Genomic DNA, 19296 nt, shown 5'->3' on the forward strand with positions numbered 1-19296 from the left:
ATTTATCGGCCTTCAATCCCATCAATTTCCCCAGCACCATTTCTCTACTAATACTAATCTCCTTCAGTTCCTCCTTCTTTCTAAACCCTGTGTTCCCCAACATTTCTGGTATGATATTTGTGTCCTCCTTTGTGAAGACAGAACCAAAGTATGCATTTAGTTTTAGATCTAGATTGTGGCGGCACAGTGGCACAATGATTAGCACTGCAGCCTCACAGCTCCAGAGACCTGGGTTTGATTCTGGGCACTGCCTTTGCGGAGCTGCTAAGTTCTCCCTGTGACCGCATGGGATTTCACCAAGTGCTCCGGTTTACTCCCACATCCAAAGACTTGTAGGTTGATAGGTAAATTAGCCATTGTAAATTGCCCCTAGATCGGTGATAGGGAATATGGGATTACTGCAGGGTTAGTATAAATGAGTGGTTGTTGGTCGGCACAGAGTCGGTGGGCCGAAGGGCCTATTTCAGTGCTGTATCAATAAATAAAATACATTTTGTTGGTCAGTCTTTTATTTGTTCCCCATAATAAATTCCCCTGTTTATGTCTGTAAAGAACCTACATAGGTCTTCACCACCTTTTTTCTTTTCACATACCTATAGAAGCTTTAAAAGTCAGTTTTTATGTTCCCCACAAGCTTACTTTCATATTCTATTTTCCCCTTCTTAATCAATCCCTTAGTCCTCCTTTGCTGAATTCTAAACTATCTCTAATTTCCCTTCAAATATCCTCTCGACTCCTTGTTTTGTGCATAACAAGACACTATCATACGTAACTTCTTGAGTTCCTCCTAAGTTTAAAGTATCCTATCCTGCAGACATGCGTCTCCTGAATTATTCTCCCCCACCGTTTTGCCATGTCAAAAGTAAATCTTACAGGACTGTGAAATCCTGCAACTCCTCTTTCCCTCCCTCAGTGGCATTCGAGTGATTTTTTACATGGGCCAATATGAAAATTAGGCACAGTATGACCCCGAAGGCATTCCTTCAACAGAGAAAAGAGGACCTCTGGAGGCATTTATACTGTGAACACCTCTAAGTGCCCACTGAATGCAAAGAATTAGGCGATTCCCTTTTTAGATATTGAAGAGAAAGTATCAATTCATATACGTGCCCTGAACATAAATCATGCATGTACAACTTGTGAATACATTTGGTTTGCAGCTAGATTAATATACTCGAGTTAATATTACCCTAGTCCTTGTGTAGTTTTACCAGCCTGTGAAAACTCCCTGTTCAATGTCAGCAGTGAGACGTCAGCCAAAACAAAAAAAAGCAGGATGTGAGTGAGTCTGTGTGTGTGTGTGTGTGTGTGAGTGAGTGTGTTTGTGTGAATGTGTGTGTGTGTATGTGTGTGATAGAGTGCCTGTGTATGTGTGAGTATGAGAGAGTGTGTGTATATGTGACTGTGAATATGTGAGTGTGTGACTTGGTGAGGGTATGTGCGTGTAATGGTGTCAGTGCATGTGTAAGTGTGTTTCTGCTTGTGTGAATGTGTGTGTGTGTGCGTGAGTGAGTGTTTAGTTAGTGAGTGACTGAGTGAGTGAGTGTGAGTGTTAGTGTGAGGGTGTGTGTGCGACTGTGCCAGTGAGTGAAGGTGTATGAGTTAGTGTGTGAGTGTGAGCGTGTGTGTGTGTGTCTGTTAGTGTTTGTTGATGTGAGTGTGCGTGTGTGTGAATGTGTATATGCGAGCATGTCAGTGTGTGTCTGAGACTTTGAATGAATGTGAGTGTGAGTGCGTGTTTGTGTGAGTGTGTGTGTGTGTGTATGAGTGTGTGTGAGTGTGTATGAGTGAGTGTGTGAGTGCGTGAGTCCGTTGGTTACTGTGAGCGTGTGTGTCTGTGTGTGTGAGAATGTGATTGTGTGGGAACGAGTGTGAGTGTGTAAATTAGTGTGTATGCGTGTGTGAGCATGAGTGTGAGTGTGTGTGTGATTGTGTGTGTGCATGTGTCTATGCGAATATGTCCCTCTTTGTGAGCATGTATGTGTGTGTGTGAGAGAGAGTGATTCAGACAGAGAGAGGAAGAGAGAGAGAGAGAGAGAGAGAGGGAGGTTTTAGCTTAGGATATCGAGGCAAGGACACAATTGTTCCAACAGCGTGAATCATTGACTGACACGCAATTGAAGTATCCCTACTTTAGAAATAAAAATAACTTATGCTGAGCCTTTGTTTTTTTCCAGGTAACTCCTGGAATGCAGAGTCTCCTGATCCTCCAAGAATACAAGGTAATGCTAAGATCCCAACTATAACAGGGGTGGTTGAAGGTATATTATTCAAGTCATTATCCCTTGACAAAGTCAAGCATCATCGCGATTTCTATGGAGACACCAAACAGCAGCCACATCTGTTCTTTGTTTTCCTACTCATTGAAAAAGCTTGCGAAATGAGTTCCAGTTATTGTGTGCTGCGAAACTTTATGATTGAGAGATTCGATAAGGTAAATAAATAAAATAATATTAGAGACCAATGCTGAAAATAAAGAGGGGTCTGGACAGAGAAGATAGGCAGACTGTTCCCATTGACAGAAGGGTCTTGAACCATTGAATGCCGATGTACGTTGGATGGCAAAGGAACCAAAGGTGACATGATGGAACATTGGTTTACGCACCAAGTGGTTTGCATCTGTAATGGATTTGCTGAGAGCGTGGTGGAAGCAAACTCAATTGTGGCTTCAAAGGGGGATTGCATAACTATCTGAACAGAATAAAATTGCAGGGCTATCTAGAAAGGGTGGCGGGGGTGGTTAGTGGGGTTGCGGGGGGCAGGGTTGGCGTCTAGCTGAATTGCTCTAGCAGAGCTCCAGCATAGACACAGCCGGCTGAATTGCCTCCATCTCTGCTGCAACCATTCGATGATTCAATTCTATGAAAGGGCCTTCAGAATAAAAACTGGGAATGCAGAAATCACGGAAAGGGTAGATGAAATCCGGCACTTTTTCCCTGTTTAAAAAAAACATGTAGATGCCATGTCTATTGATAATGTTAAGATAGACATAGTTACAATTTTGTTCAGTGAACGTATCAAGGGATTATGACCAAAGCCAGGTATTGGGAGTAAGTTAGACAAATGATATAGTTTCGGATCCCAGATACAAACCAACAATTTTCATTTTCAAAGGATATGAATCCAAACCAACTTGTTATTTTTTTGCCTACATATGGGGCTGTTATGATCCAGAATAAACTGCTTGAAAGTGTGCTTGAACCAGATTCATTAATAACTCTGTAAACAAAATTCAAAATATATCTGTAAAGGAAACATTTGCAGGACTGATGAGAAAGAGCATGGGAGAGGGAAATGATACAGTAGCTTTTTAAAGAACAGGCACAGAAGCAGTGGTTTCCTTCTGTGTTCTAGGGTGATCGAATTCAATTAATTCTGAGATTGTAGACAAGTAGACATTATGCTCAGTACACTGCTATTCACATTGCTGCTAATGTTGTACAACGTACACTCAAGGCAATTGCACAATTGTTTTATGTTTGCATTCATGACCTGTCAGGTTGAGCGCAATACACTAAAACAGAAGCAAAGGGCTACCAATGCAGAAATCTGAAGGAAACACATAAAGTGCTGCAAACACTCAGCAGGCCAGCCAACATCAATGGGCACAGGAAAGGAGAATTGACGTTTCAAGTCGATGATCATTCATGAGATCTTACATCTGGTTCTGATGAAATGGCAACGAAATTAAATATTAAATCTGCTTCTTTCTCCACGGATGTTGCCTAAACTGCTTATTTTTTGCTCCCTGGCATTTCCCACTTTCAACTGAGGTTACTGCACATCGGTCCAAAAGTGTGGTGGAGAGATAGATTTTCTCTGTTTGTGTCCACACTCGGCATTATGCCTGGATTTCAATGTGCCAACCCCGAAGATGTTGGCCTTGGAATAGAAAGGGACTGCTTTAAGATCCCGAGCCTCAGATGTGATTGATAAGTTGTTACTGAAAACGGAATTGGCCTTGTCCCTATTCCTAGGTCGACTGAGTGCTGTCACTACAGAAAAATTGGCGACCTGCAATATGCCTGGTAAAGGAGCCCGCCGATTAAATCAAAGGAGGAGAGATCACTGCTTTGTAATTCTCCCGCATGTGCAGCCCACAGAGAGGTCTTGCGTCCTTTAACGCAAGATACTTCTATTCTCTAGTTTTAGGAACAGGCTTACAGCAAACCGTTTTCTAACCATGTATTGCTTACTTTGTTTGTTTGGAACAGGGAATATCTGGGTGCTGACTGGAATTGTGGCAGGCGGAGCTGTATTTATTATGATTATCACAGCAATCGTATGTTGTATCTGTCGAAAGAAATGTGAGTGTGATCTCTCTGAAAGTGTTGGTGATAAGCATATGTGTTTCTGCCATACGGGGATGTCACCCAGTTCAACAAAGCAACATCCCTGTGGGCTTAAACGGTGCCATCTTCCTTGGGCAATCTGTGGCTTGAAGGAAACCCTTGCTGAGTAAGCCAGCTGCTGCCAAACCACACTGATTCTAGCAACCCAGACTCACTAGGTTCTGACTTTGGCTCGATGTCCATATGTAATACTGGCAGTGGCTACTGGTCCTGGTGTAGCTGCAGATATTGCTGAACTGCCAGTCCTCTAATTGGCTAGCTGCCTTTGGAGGCCTGATCCATGTCTTCAAAGGGACGGGGATCTTGTCACAGGACTGTTGGTTGGCCAGCTCAGGTGGAGGGCGGGGTGTGGTGGTGGTGGTGGGGCTGATGGTGGGGATGGAGGTTGCTGGCTGTGGGCAGGGATTCTCAAGTTGACAGAGGTGGGACTCCCCCCTCCTTTTCGGCCCAGCGCCGGACATCCCGCCGTGAGCACAAAATTCAATCCTATTACTCTGTCAAAAGGGGTAAGTACGGCATTCAATGGAAATTAGCTGATCACGACCTTTATAGCAGCACTGAATTTCAAGTTTCCACCTAATGTGGGTAATTTTACCTTTGGTTGACATCTGTTCTGTTACTCTTCCATGTACATCACTGACGGCCACTTTCCCCTTCCATTGAAGTCACCAACGATGAAATGGGGTGGGGGCATGTAATGGGCTAGCAAATCTACTCTATGGCTAAATTTTACATTCTGCCTAATGTAAGGGGAGGTAAATACAGTAGGTCTCTGTGGACGAGCTCATCCATCCGCGCTTCAATGTTGCAACTCTGTCATTTGCCATAATTTAACATGCTTTAACTTTAGACCTACAATGAAACGGTTATGAACTTTCTGTCTTACAGCCGAATCCAGGAGGAGGAGAAATGATGGGTGAGTAATGGTCACTTTTTAATTAAGATTTGACGGTTCTGGTATCACTTTCACCAATATATCACCAGGGAGTTCATAGGAACGCATGTTAGTTGGTGCTTGAAAGCAAAGCAAGTTCCTTCTTTTTAGTAGATTTAATACAGTTGTTACCCTTTTCAAAAGAAATTTGAATGTTTGGCCATACCATTTATTCTATACACGGAGTTTACTTCCTCTACTGGTGGAATCTGGAACAATTAGGGACATTGCTGAAATCAGAATTGTGGAACTGTGGAACTCTCTTTCTAAACGCTATAATGCTATGGGACAGTTAGCGCCTTCAATACGAAGATAAATGTATTTTCCATTTTATAGGTATATGAAAAGATATTGATATTGATACTGGTATTTGATGTTGGGGTGCGATTCAGCCATGGTTGATTGAAGGTCAGAGTAGGCCCCTGGCGTGAATGGCATATTGCTGTTACCATCTTTCAATGATGCCTAATATTACGCATGATTCCCCAAAACAAATACAATAAACTTAAATAAAATAAAATAAAATAACTGCAATGCCTGCGAGGTCATGGAAGTGGAGATGCTTAATGATTTCAAAAGGAAATTGAATGGGCACTTAAGGGAAATAAGCTTGCAGAGCAAAGGGGTAGATTAGGACAATGGGACTAACTGGATTGCTCTACAGAGAGCCAGTAAGCACTCGATGGGCCGAAAGGCCTCCTTCTGTGTCGCCATTCTGCCATGACTCAACGATTTGATGCCTCTAGAACGTCATGATTAGTAACAGTTTCCTCGAGCTTTCTGTAACACCATGAAATGAGTTACTTCCTGACAAAGGAACATAGGAAAAAGGACTCGACCTTTCAGACTCTTGGTCCTCTTCCACCATTCAAATAGATTAGCGCTGATCTGTGCATTAAGTGCATCTTACGCTCCTCAGTTCCATAATACAGTGGCGCAGTGATTAGCACCGCAGCCTCACAGCTCCAGCGACCCGGGTTCAATTCCGGGTACTGCCTGTGTGGAGTTTGTAAGTTCTCCCTGTGTCTGCGTGGGTTTCCTCCGGGTGCTCCGGTTTCCTCCCACATGCCAAAGTCTTGCAAGTTGATAGGTAAATTGGCCATTAGAAATTGCCCCTAGTATAGTTAGGTGGGAGGGAAAATGTAGGAAGAGGTGGGGATGTGGTAGGAATATGGAATTAGTGTTGGATTAGTATGAATGGGTGGTTGATAGTCGGCACAGACTCGGTGGGCCGAAGGGCCTGTTTCAGTGCTGTACCTCTAAACAAAGACACTTACCTAACAAAAATATATCAATATGAGTTTTTAATGTTGCATTTGGACTAGCCTCTGCAGCTTCTGTGGTGAGACATTTCAAGATGTTTGAGTACTGTCTGACGTCACTTCTAAGCGATCTAGCTCTAATTTTAAGAATTTGTTCCCTGTTGTTGGATCATTCCAACAGGGGAAATTGTTTTATCAAAACGTTTCTATCAATTTATTTAATCATCTTAAATACTACAATTAGATGACACCTTAATTTTCAATATTCAACGCCGATCAAGACGGGGTTATGCAACCTGCCCCCATAAGTTAAGCCTATTAGCGCATCCTAAATTAAAATAATTGGCCTACTCGAAATATTAGTCATCACGGCGGCTGTGAATTTCAATGTGTATGCAGGGAGCTTGCACCATAGGCCCATTACGTTTTGGAGGGGGCTTGAACAATTTTCAGGTTCTGTTTCAGATTAGGAGAATTGAATAACAAATTAACAGCTGTACCCATAAGATCCACAATTAAACACTCAAGCATTCGTAAAACGTAGCTTTATTCTGGGTTTTGGATGAAATCCAGTGGCTGAATGGGGTGCGTCACCTGATTAGTTTTAAGATTCCTTGGAAGTCAGATAGGACAACGAGACTACTAGGTCACACAGACATCCGCCGAAGCCATGCAGCAACAGTCTACTTTGCAATCTTCTAAATTTACGTTCCTTTAAAAGCAATATTCATCGATCAGACGTGTGCTCAATGCACAATCTGAATGAGCCGAGTTGCACCCACGCAAGTTGGCTACAATTGGGATTGTAGGCGATATTTTAACTTACTCGAAACGCAGTTACAATCGGGCCTTGCATGTTTGACAGTTGATCAACAAGCTTAGCCAGAAAGAAATTATCAATTTACAGTGGGAAATTAGATTGAAGAATTAAAGATTCTATTTAAGTATTAAAAATAATTTAAAATGTAGCAAATACTTAGGAAGTCTCAGCAAAATGGGAATGGGTGGAAATGGTTGCAACGTTACTTTCTTATTGGCTTATGGAGTCACGTGGAATCAACCAATGGGCATATTTCACAATGCTATGTACAAAATTGTGAGGGGGTGTATTGAGTGGAGCTGAAGGGTCTATTCACCATCGCAGAGAGGTCAGTGTCGAGGGGGCATAGATTTAAAGTGATTAGTAGACAAATTAGAGGGGAGATGAGGCAAAAACTTTTCACCCAGCGTGGTGATGGTCGGGAACTGACGGCCTGAAAAGATACTTTTAGTTTTAGAGATACAGCACTGAAACAGGCCCTTCGGCGCACCGAGTCTGTGCTGACCATCAACCACCCATTTATACTCATCCTACACTAATCCCATATTCCTACCACATCCCCACCTGTCCCTATATTTCCCTACCACCTACCTATACTAGGGGCAATTTATAAATGGCCAATTTACCTACCAACCTACAAGTATTTTGGCTTGTGGGAGGAAACCGGAGCACCCAGAGAAAACCCAGGCAGACACAGGGAGAACTTGCAAATTCCACACAGGCAGTACCCAGAAATGAACCCGGGTCGCTGGAGTTGTGAGGCTGCGGTGCTAACCACTGCGCCACTGTGCCGCACCTAATAATTGAGGCACAAACCCTCAACTCATTGAAAAGGAATCTGGATATGTACCTCATGTGCCATAAGCTGCAGGGCTATGGACCAAATGCTGGAATCTGGGATTAGAATAGGTGGATCGTTTTTCAGCCGGCACAGAAACGATAGGCCAAGTGGCCTCTTTCCGTGCCTTAAACGTTCTATAGTTCTATGATTCTATCAAGATTTCGTTGTTTGTGAATGATCATACATATGGAGAATCTTCAAATTCGGGTTTTTACTTGGATACCTATCAATACTAGTTTGTGAATCTTAGGGTGTAAACCTATTATTTACTGAATGGTATGTCTTTTTTCATTCATTTAGTGCTGATCTTTGGACTACATCTGACAACAACATCAATAATCTGCGTAAGTTTATTATGATGGGTAAGAGGAATACAGCATGTTTAATAGAAATTTTACAATTCTTTGATAAATTCCCTCTTGTGTTTTTAGTCTGCACTACATATTTACACATCAGTAGTTTACTATTCACCAGCTATTCTATGCGAATGCTACAGCAGGAATCACAGCGATTTTCTCCATTGATATAGTTTGGGAGTAAACTTACATGTGCATGGACTGTTCTGACAGACAAAATTGGGGAAATGGAGGGGAGAGTGACGACATAGGTTGAAAATAGCCTAATGTTAATTGAGATGTATCGCTCATATTCCAGCGCAGGGGATAAGTAAAGCTTGTGGGTTCGACTGAGTGCCATAATTGAAGAGTAGTGCAAGTAATCAGTAATGGACGAACAGCTCAGTCAGTATATTAATATTTCTGTGCTAAATTATAGAAGGTGGATGAAAGTCAATAAAATTGTAATGGGACAATTTAATTTGCTGCAAATTAATTGGGAAGATTGTAATTGAAATGGAAGATTTCAATCAATATTTCTAGACATGATGGAATTAATTTTGATACTGGACCACAGTATGAAAAGGGCAATATCGGATACATGCCCATTATTAATGTAATAGACGCTAACACTTCAATCAAACTGTTAGTAAACGAAGAGAAACCTATCAACATGAATGAAATAACTTATTAAGAGAGAATTGGAAAGTGCAGTCAAAATCGCTCACAGGCAAAATTCCAACAATTTTGCATTTATATGCTTCAGTAAAACTTCATCTTAGGCGCTCAGATCAAATAAGTATTTCACAGTGGCAGTCTGTTCTACGTATCACATGATATTCTGGTTTACTAAAGCCAGTGGGAGTGAACAATGGGCGAGGAATATAACAGGGTGGATTATGTGATACCACCTGCTTTACACAACTTTACAAGCTAATTTCTACTCCATTGTCCTTGTCAGATGTCGGGTACCAGAAATAGGCAAAGAACAGAAAATTATGTAGATGGTAAACATTAGGGTATGATTAGCTAACAGCTACTGGTATGAACCCATTGGGCATACTGCTTTCAATAGATGAAAAGAGTGTAAGAGCTGGTAATTTGATTTAAAGAAACGTAGACGTTTAAGCACAAGAGGAAGTTAATAACAGGATTAGATTGGCGTCCATTTTGAACTGCTGTGGCTTACGATGTTGAATAGAATATATGCCAAGTTCAAATTAGGGTACAGCACCACAAATATATCGTATCAGGGCAACCGGGAAAACTGCGCTCAGCAGAGAAAATAAAGGAGCGACGAAGAGATCAAACATCGTGACTACATGCATACTATAGCTATGATTATATATAAGGATGCGACTTGGAAACAGGAGGAAATTATACCAATTGATTGGGATGGCAAAAAGAGATGGTGGAGTTAGAATTTCGGAAGATAAACAAATTGCTGTAGGTATAAAGAGTTAATAACAACAGATAGAGAGTTGACTATTTTACCTTCAGCGATAGTATTGCACAGCCTGCCCAATTTCGCTTCCATTGACTTCCACTGAAAGGAAAATCGGTTGTGTTGTAAAATGATAGAATATATTCGTAGTGCTGTTCCCTAGCTTGAACTTGGCGTAAATGCTATTCAAAATTTCAACTACCCCAGTTCACAGTGGGCGCCGATCCAATCCTGCGTTGTATAATGAGTAGCTAATTTGTCATTAACAATTTTGCATCATCGCGCAAAGTTAAAATTGCCCTTGGGCTTAACTTAATACGATAGTGTAGGAAAGCTGGGTAGAAAGTCGTTTCAAGTAGTGATGTTAAACGATCGGTATCAGTATCGACTGCAATGGGATTGAATATGAGACGTTGCACATGATAGGCTGCTGATACCATACCGTTCAATTTGCATGATCATCCCAGATTAATTTCTATCCCAGATATCTGTAGTGCTATCCTCTTGAGTATGCATCCCTTGAGTTCACTTTCCATTACCATGAATGGAAATGAATATTGGCCGTTATATAAAGGGAGGCCGAACCGATTGTCAAACTTACAGTATCGCCGAAAAAAATATGAAATTATCCCAATTACTTCAACAGAAGAGCGACTCGGGCTGGGGATAAAATGGACGCCCGGGCTGGGTTAGGTTAAATAACAATTTTTCTACAATTGGATCTCCTGCCTTGCGGGTTTTATTACCTTGAATACTTAACCAGTGACTTCAGACTGTTTTTGTCACAAATGTCTTGCATTGTTTTATGAATCAATTATCACAAATGTTCTGCTCCGGAACCTTAGGAATCCAAGCCATGCATTTAGCACAGCTTTCTGGACGCTAAAAATATCGGTTCTCGCCGTTAAAACTGTCCCTGTATATTTTAACTAACTGTGGCAACCAATTCCTACACAGAGGCAGCGAACAAACGGAATTCCTTCAGGTTTTCACAAGTAAGTGTCAATATGTACTCCTTTATTGACGTGTCAGACTTTTATAATCAAGTAAAACATGAGTGCTTTTAAACAAAGCTTTCGATCTCTAGAAGGATAAAGTGTCCTCTGTACCTCTTCATGAAGAAGACTCGGCACTGAAATATAGAATAATAGAATGGACATAGCACAGAAAGAGGACATTCGGCCAGTAGTGTCTGCGTTGGCTCTCCGCAGGAGTCACCACTTAGTCTCACTCTCCCACCTTTTCCCGGTAACCCTGGATTTTTTTTTTTCGATCATTGTCCAACTTTCATTTGAAGGGCCAGATTGAATCTCTTTCCACCGTCCTCTCAGGCAGTGCATTCCAGGTCCTGACCATCCGTTGCGTTATAAAAAGCTTTTCTTCATGTCACTGTTGCCTACAGTCATAGAGTCGTACAGCATAGCACCAGGCCCTTCGACCCACTGCGTCGATGCCTACCATAATGCCTATCTATACGAATCCCACACACCTGCATTAATTCCATGTCCCTCCATGCCGTGCTCATTCAAATACCTGTCCAGATGCCTCTTAAATGTTGCTACCGTTCCTGCCTCCGCCACCTCCTCTGGCAGCTCATTCCAGATGCCCACTATTCTTTGTGTGAAAAAATGCCCATTTCATCCCCTTTAAATCTCCTCCCTCTCGCCTTAAGTCTATGCTATTTAGTTTTAGTCACCCCTACTATGGAAAACATACTCTGGCTATCTACCTTATCTGTGCCTCTCATAATTTTATCGTGTCCCCTCTCAACCTCCTTCGCTCCAGAGAGAAAAGACCCAGCCTATCCAATCTCTCTTTATAACACAAGCCCTTCAAACCAAGCTACATCCTAGTGAATCTTTTCTGCACCCTCTCTAGCCTAATCACATCTTTCCTGTAGTGTGGTGACCAGAACTGCACACAGTACTCCAAATGCCTCCTAACCAACGTTATGTACAACTGTAACATGATGTCCCAACTCTTGTACTCACTGCCTCGGCCGATGAAGGCAAGCATGCCATATGCCTTCTTCACCACCCTGTCTACCTGTGTTGCCACTTTCAGGGAACTAGTTCTTGTGCCCCAAGGTCTGTCTGCTCAACAACACTCCCCAGGGCCCTGTCAAGCATTGTATATGTCCTGCACTGGTTTAACGTCCCAAAATGCATTACTTCACACTTGTCTGTGTTGCATTCCATTTGCTAATACTTTGCCCACTTTCCCAGTTGATTTATATCCTGTTGTAACATTAGACAACCTGTCCACGACACGACAAATTCTGGTGTAATCTGCAAACTTACTAATCATGCCACTTACATTCTCATCCAAGTTATTAATACATATGACAAACAATAGAGACCAGCACTGATCCCTATGGCACATAACTGGTCACCGACCTCCAATCTGAAAAAAAACAACCCTGGAATTCCACCCTCTGCCTCCTATCACCAAGACAATTTTGTATCCAATTGGCTAGTTCACCCTGGATCACATGTGTTCACACATTCCGGACCAGCCTACCATGCAGGACCTAATCAAAAACCTTGCTAAAGTCCATGTAGGAACCGTCACCACCCTGCCTTCGTCTATCCTCTTGGTCACCACCTCAAAAACTCAACCAATTTCGTTTGACATGATTTCCCACGCACAAAGCCATGCGGACTATCCCTAATCAGACCTTGCCTTTCCAAATGCATATAAATTCTGTCTCTCAGAATCCCTTCCAATAACTTTGCCACCAATGATGTAAGGCTCACCGACCTGTAGTTCTCTGGCTCATCCCTGCTGCCCTTCTTAAATTAAGGCACAACATTAGTTGTCCTCCAGTCCTCTGGTTCCTCACCCATGGCTAAAAATGATGACAAAAATCTCTGCCAAGGCCCCATCAATCTCCTCCCTTGCTTCCCATAGCATCCTAGGATACACATGGCCAGGCCCTGGGGATTTATCCACCTAATGCGCTTCAAAATCTCCAGATCTCTCTGCTCCTTTACGCCCTTTATAATAGCACCCATTAATTTATATTGACCCCTCTCGTTCTTCCGACCAGAAGAAAAAAAAAGGAATTCAGATTGTCATGGTGAGAGCTGAGCTCATATTCACCTGGATTATGAGTCCAAACTACTCGATAACTACTGCACTACTCTCAGAAGTGGTCACTTTTGAGTCCTGCAGATAGCAAAGCAAGCTGAGATTTTGAACGTTTTTATTTGGTCCCTGCATGCGCCGCCAAAGTATCAGTAAATTAATAAATTATGCTGTACTAAACATGCCACTACCGAATATGATTTACAACTATAGTTTGCAAAGAAACAAACTCATTTTAACGTAAGGCAGACCATGAAATCGCAATTTAGATGTTATATTAAAACGTTTGAAGCATTTTGTTTTGACAAAGGCCTCCTCTGCGCTTCTCAAGGACAAAAGTCATGTTGGGAATATCCTCATAACCTATTACTTACGATCGTCATTTGGCGTTTCCCTATGTATTCCTGAAATATATTGCCGAATTATTCAAATGCAGGCCGTCTCATCAGATCCCACTCTTGCCCTGCTGCCAAGAGATGTACACCAACATTATCCCAGTTGAGGTCACTGCGTACCAGTCAGAACCACCCAGAACACACACTCACACAGACATACACACACGCACACACAGACATACAATCTTGTAAGTTATTAACACAGACCATAGGTGTTGGAAATTATATGCAAATATGACTTTTTTACCTTCAGGATCTGGAACATCCACGGGAAGAGGAGGAAGGAAGTGCCTACTTTGCAAATCATAGCACTGAATTTTTGAACGACACAGAGCTGACGCCAGGAGGACTGAATAGGAAGCCATATTTCATTACATTTAGAGAACAGTGAGTTGGATCTGCAGGATCAAAGCTGATTGTGGTGTTAAAATGCAGAACATCACTTAATTCTGAATAGATCTTAAAGGAGTCTGGCGGTGCAATCAAACGTATTTTTCTCTCATCATGACATGATTCAAAACCCCTGCTGCTTTTTTTGCAATCATTTTTGCAAAAATATGTTAACCGTTGGAGAGCGGTAATGAACATTCATCAGGCGATCAGGGAAACAGGCGGCAGTGCATCGACCACCTGTTTTAAGCCCTGCCTGATATTCAGTTTCATTATGTTTGCAATCAAAGTGGTTGAGGATATTTCAAAAGGAATACATGAAATGACGATGCTGAACACTCCCCAGCCTATATATTGATTCTCATACCTGGCTTTTATTGCTTATCACAATCTGAAAACGAGTATTTCAATGACCATCCGGAGAAATACGCCAGACAATCCCGTCTCTGCAATTAGTGGTAAATGAAAATGCAATAGTAATGCACATTGCTTTCTTTCCATCCCGAGACCATTACATTCAACTCATATGTATCATCTGGCGACATTCCTGGCTCGGCCTATCTTCTGCTGAAACAACCCATGCTCTTGTCAGCTTCAGGCCTTTCTGTTACACTGTGCTCCTGGCTGCACTTCCATTTACCAGATTCTGTAAATGTGAGCTCGTCGAAAGTTCCGCAACCTATAAACGAAATTGCACCAACGCACCCTAGCTGCAGATCACCGTTATTTTAAAATTGTGCTCCTTGATTCAAATCTCTCCTCGGTATCCTTATCCGGTAACCTCCACCAGCCGTATCTACCTCCAAATTCTGCACCCTTGACTTCTTCGGTCTGATAACTTGTGGGGACGTGCATTGAGACGTCTGGGCCCTAAGCTCTGGGATTCCCTCTCTGAACATCTCTGCCTCACTTTCTTCATTTAAGATCCCTCCTTACTATCGACCTATTTCATCAAACTCTTGTCACCCGACATAATATCACCTTCTTTGGCTTCATCCCATTTTTGAGTCTCAGAATTTGTAAGGTGCATGACAATTACAGTTGCTGAGGCATTTAACCAACACAGGCTGCTCCATTACTAAAGAATCTGCACTTAAACATATGCTCATTCCAATAACGTTACAAGGAATTGATGCTAAACCTTTATAAATCACTGGTACACCTCATCTGTCCAATTTTGAGTACCACACAAGGCTTTGGAGAGGAGATACAACATAATCATACCAGGGTTGGAGCATACCAGTTCTGTGGAGACAGTAGAGAAGCGACCATTGTTGTTGTTAGAACAAGATGCGACACGGGGAGTATTAATGGTGATGTTCAGAATTGTGAGGCGTACATATAGAGAGGTGGGAATGAAATATTCTTCTATAATACTATCAGAGTGAGTCAAAGGGACAGAGAGTGACAGAGAGGAAACTAGATAGAGAGAGGGAAAGAAAATCTGTCCCAGAAAGAAAGAGAGCGCGAGAGAGAGATAGTAGATTCGAATATAATTTAGTATTCACAGGTAACTAGAATTCCCACCCTTATCTTTTGCAACACAAGCCCCTGCTGTGATTTGTGGTGAGCCTGCAGCTTTGAATCGCAAAGCTAATGATTCAATTCTCTTCAGGGCACATTTTGCAAGCCATACTATTCTCAGATTTGGAGCCACAAAACTGAAATATCCAGTTATATTTCTTTACCCAAAAAATTAAAAACCCAATTGTACCTAAAAATTCACCTTAAATGGGTAGACAAGGTAGATGCACATAAAATGTTTCCCCTGCTTAGAACAGAGGATATAATGTCAATATAAGGGGAAGCCACCTTGGAGCTAGATGAGGAAAATGTCTTTACTCAGAGGTTCTAAGTCTTTGGAATTCTATACGCCAGAGGGCTATGGAAGCACAATCACTGCGTAAGTTTAATGCAGCGATTGACAGATTTCTAAATTCCAATGAAATATGGGGATAGTGTGGGGAAAACGGTATTGAAGTGGATGATAAGCTATGATTGTATTGGATAGCGTAGCAGGTTCGATGGGCCGAATGGCCTGCACCTACTCCTGTGCTCCTGGAAAAGCAAATGGATCACTCTACGGTGATCCCCGCGACTGCAAAAGATGAAATCGTGACCACATTTCAGAATGCTGAAACTTAATTCCACAGGTTGTCTACTATTAATTTTGAAGTGCACTCCTACTTGCATGGGATTTGCCAAACATATTCATGGTATTCGTGGCCGTTTTTGTTTCATTTATCAGAGCCTTGTATCAAGCATCCACAACCCTCCATATGCTTAACGGAGCCAAAACTCTATAATGCTCGGGCGTTACATACATTCAGTGGTTGATCCGCTACTTACAGTTTTCTCCTGCCAAAATGAGTTTCGAGTCCTCCAAAACTTCCAATTCAAACATTTACTCCTTAGGTTTAAAGCCCTCCTGTGCACTTTCATTCACTTCTGCTTACAATTAGTTTCCATTGTTTCAGTCATCTGTATTGCACGCTCCAGACTTCCTTCGATGATGCCTTCCGCCTTCCCACTGCATTAAACACCGGTCCCCACTCCCCACCACCCGCTACCCTGCCCCCCTCCCTCCACCCCCTCTCTAAACTCAAACCTCCTTGGGCATGCTTCCAGTTGGAATTCTTAATATCACCTTATTAACTGGGCTTCGGTTTGAGCCGTCATCCGCCGTCTACTGGCTGATTTCCATTTGCCCAGAGCCTGGCAATGTCTTGCTTTTGAAAAGCTCGTCTTTGCTTTCCAATCCCTCCTTGGTTTTGTTCCTTCCTGTGTCTGTAACGTCCCCGCCTTTCTCAGTGCTGCTGCAATGTTGGCCTTTAGTGCATCATGACATTGTCATCACTTCTCCAATGGTGGCCCTGCTCTCTGCTGTCTGGGCCCTAAGCTCTGGAATTCCATCTTGCATTCCTGTCCACCTAGCTCTTCCTTTAAGATGAGCCTTGAAAACTACCTCTTCGACCATAATTTGGTCAACTGTCCTAATTCTTCCTGATGTGGATTGATATTAGAGTTTGTTTGCTAAGTGTTCCTTTGAAGCACCTTCGGACGTTAAAATACGTGAGAGGCGCTATCTAAATATAACGTGAAGCTGCTTTGTCTGCATATATTTTGGTAATGCGCCTTCGAAATCGACGATGCTAAAGGTGAGATATTAATGCAAAAACCTTAGCAAAGCCCAAACATAAATTTCAATCAATAAAACTTCAGGATTCTTCGTCATATCTTACACTTAATAGTAATGTTCTTGTTTTAACTTAAAACGACAAATTAAAAGAAAAGTGTCATGGAAAAATATAGATGAAGGAGAAAACTCGACCCGGGAGGTTATCGTTATGGACGTATCTACCTATCCAAAATCAGAGCATTCGCCTCTTCACTGACTTGATAGGGACTTTTTCGTGGTTAAACCAACCAGAACGTATTGCGGATATGAAGCATGTAGACAACAATGTTTCACTCCTGCCTTTACATTGTATGAACGCTATATATGTAGATGTGGCATCTATAGGTAACACCCCAATCGATTTTTGTTTGCTTTTGTTTTTGGCTTTCATTACAGACCTATTCACCTATCTATATGACAGTCTGTAAATTTATAATATAATTAATAGTTTGGAATTACTACCAAGACTTGGCAACCGAGCTTGATGTAGTAATACAATATTAAGAGTATATGGCTAATGCCATTAGGTCAACGTTTTAGCAGAAATTGAGGTATATATCTCTCTAACAAAGGAAACGATGTACCTATGCATGTGAGTTTTGCAAATGTATAGTATATAGATAAGGGCTGTTACTCCTTTCCCTTTGGGAAAGTTGAAATATACATTGTCACAACGGTTTAATACGTGTTATATCGTTGCTAACGTTTTGATTGTGCTTTGTGGAATAAATTTATTGCATGATACCAAATAATTACAAATTCGATCATGTATTTCTATGGAGATATGCAGAGAGATCCCGGAAGGCATGCCAACAATTCTTAAAAATAACAAGTTAACAAAGCTAACGTACATTTTCCTTCATCCCTTTGGCATGAGTTGGGTGGAGCCCTTATCGAACCAGCATCAATTCCCTTCCAATAATTTCAAAAACGGGTGGGTTCCGAAATGATGTTATGGTGTAACAAAATCAAAATACTGCAGATGCTGGAAGTCTGAAATAAAAACAAGAAATGTTGGAAATACTCAGCAGGTCTGGCAACATCTGTGGAGAGAGAAGGAGAGTTACCGTTTAAAGTCAGTGACCCTTCATCGGGACTGACAAGTACTAGAAATGTAAAAGGTCTTAAGCACGTAAAGAGGGGGTAGGGCAAGGGATAAAAAAAAGAGATGATGTTGATAGGACCAAGTCACAGAGAAGGTCATGGAACAAAGGCACACGGTAGAAACAAATGAAACAAACTAAAACGAAATAAACAAATACAAAAATAATAACTAAAAATAAAAAGGTGAATTGTCGTGCTCTGAAATTATTGAATTCAATGTTCAGTCCGGCAGGCTGTAGTGTGCCTAATCGCTAAATGAGATGCTGTTCATCCATCTTGCGTTGATGTTCGCTGGAACACTGCAATGATGCCAGGGCAGAGATGTTAGCATGAGAACAGCGGGGAGTATTGAAATGGCCAGAAACCGGAAGATCAGGGTCATGTTTAGTTTGTTTCTACTGTGCCTACCCATTGCTTTTCTTTTCATGTTTGTGCTTGGGGCCAGGGCTGTTCATTTTACTGACAACTGTCACCCTTTCTGTAATAACGCTTTGTCTTACACCACACCATTAACATACCGTTGTCCTTTGTTCTATGACCTTCTCTGTGACCTTGTCCTATCAACACCTTCTCTTTCGTTATCTCTTGCCCCACCCCCGCTTTACCTGCTTAAACCTTTTACACTTCTAACATTTGTCAGTTCTGATGTAGAGACACTAACCTGAAACGTTAACTCTGTTTCTCTCTCCACAGATGCTGCCAGATCTGCTGTGTATTTCCAGCATTTCTTGTTTTTATTTTATTACATTGTGGTGTGTTTTGTAGAAGGGAAGGTGGGGAGGGATCATTCGACAATTCGTTGATGATTTGGAGGGTCGTGTTATAAGGCACCAAAAGACAATTATTGCAGATGCTGAAAATCTGAAATCAGAAAAAAAAAGTAAAGATGGGAAATACCCAGCAAGTCAGTCAGTATATCTGGAGAGGCGAAAAGTGTTACTGTTTCATATCGATGACATTTCATCAGAACTGGAGAAAATAGAAATGCAACATGTTTTAAAGAAACGCAGAGTCAGGGAAAGGGGTTGGGGAGGAAAGAACAAAAGGAAATGTCTGTAATAGGACAGGAGAGGTTAAATGCCGAAATGGATAATGGGGCAAGCTAAAACGATATTACAACGGGAAAAATCAAGAATCAAATGATGGGTATGGAA

The 19296-nt window shown here is 41.8% G+C and overlaps 1 protein-coding gene across 7 annotated transcripts in view; it reads left to right on the forward strand.

The window, feature by feature from the left end:
* LOC137356225 (uncharacterized) overlaps positions 1-19296 on the forward strand; it is a 44544-nt gene that overhangs the window by 20360 nt on the left and 4888 nt on the right. For 6 of the 7 annotated variants that reach the window (XM_068022098.1, XM_068022096.1, XM_068022094.1 and 3 more), the window contains 6 exons: positions 2178-2222; positions 4215-4307; positions 5241-5268; positions 8510-8571; positions 10946-10983; positions 13724-13857. In XM_068022098.1, coding sequence (XP_067878199.1) covers positions 2178-2222; positions 4215-4307; positions 5241-5268; positions 8510-8571; positions 10946-10983; positions 13724-13857 — 400 coding nt within the window. The remainder of the gene's footprint in view (positions 1-2177; positions 2223-4214; positions 4308-5240; positions 5269-8509; positions 8572-10945; positions 10984-13723; positions 13858-19296) is intronic. The other variant, XM_068022092.1, reaches the window with a different exon arrangement.

The sequence above is a fragment of the Heterodontus francisci genome, chromosome 45, assembly GCF_036365525.1.
Source record: "Heterodontus francisci isolate sHetFra1 chromosome 45, sHetFra1.hap1, whole genome shotgun sequence".
Lineage (NCBI taxonomy): Eukaryota > Metazoa > Chordata > Chondrichthyes > Heterodontiformes > Heterodontidae > Heterodontus > Heterodontus francisci.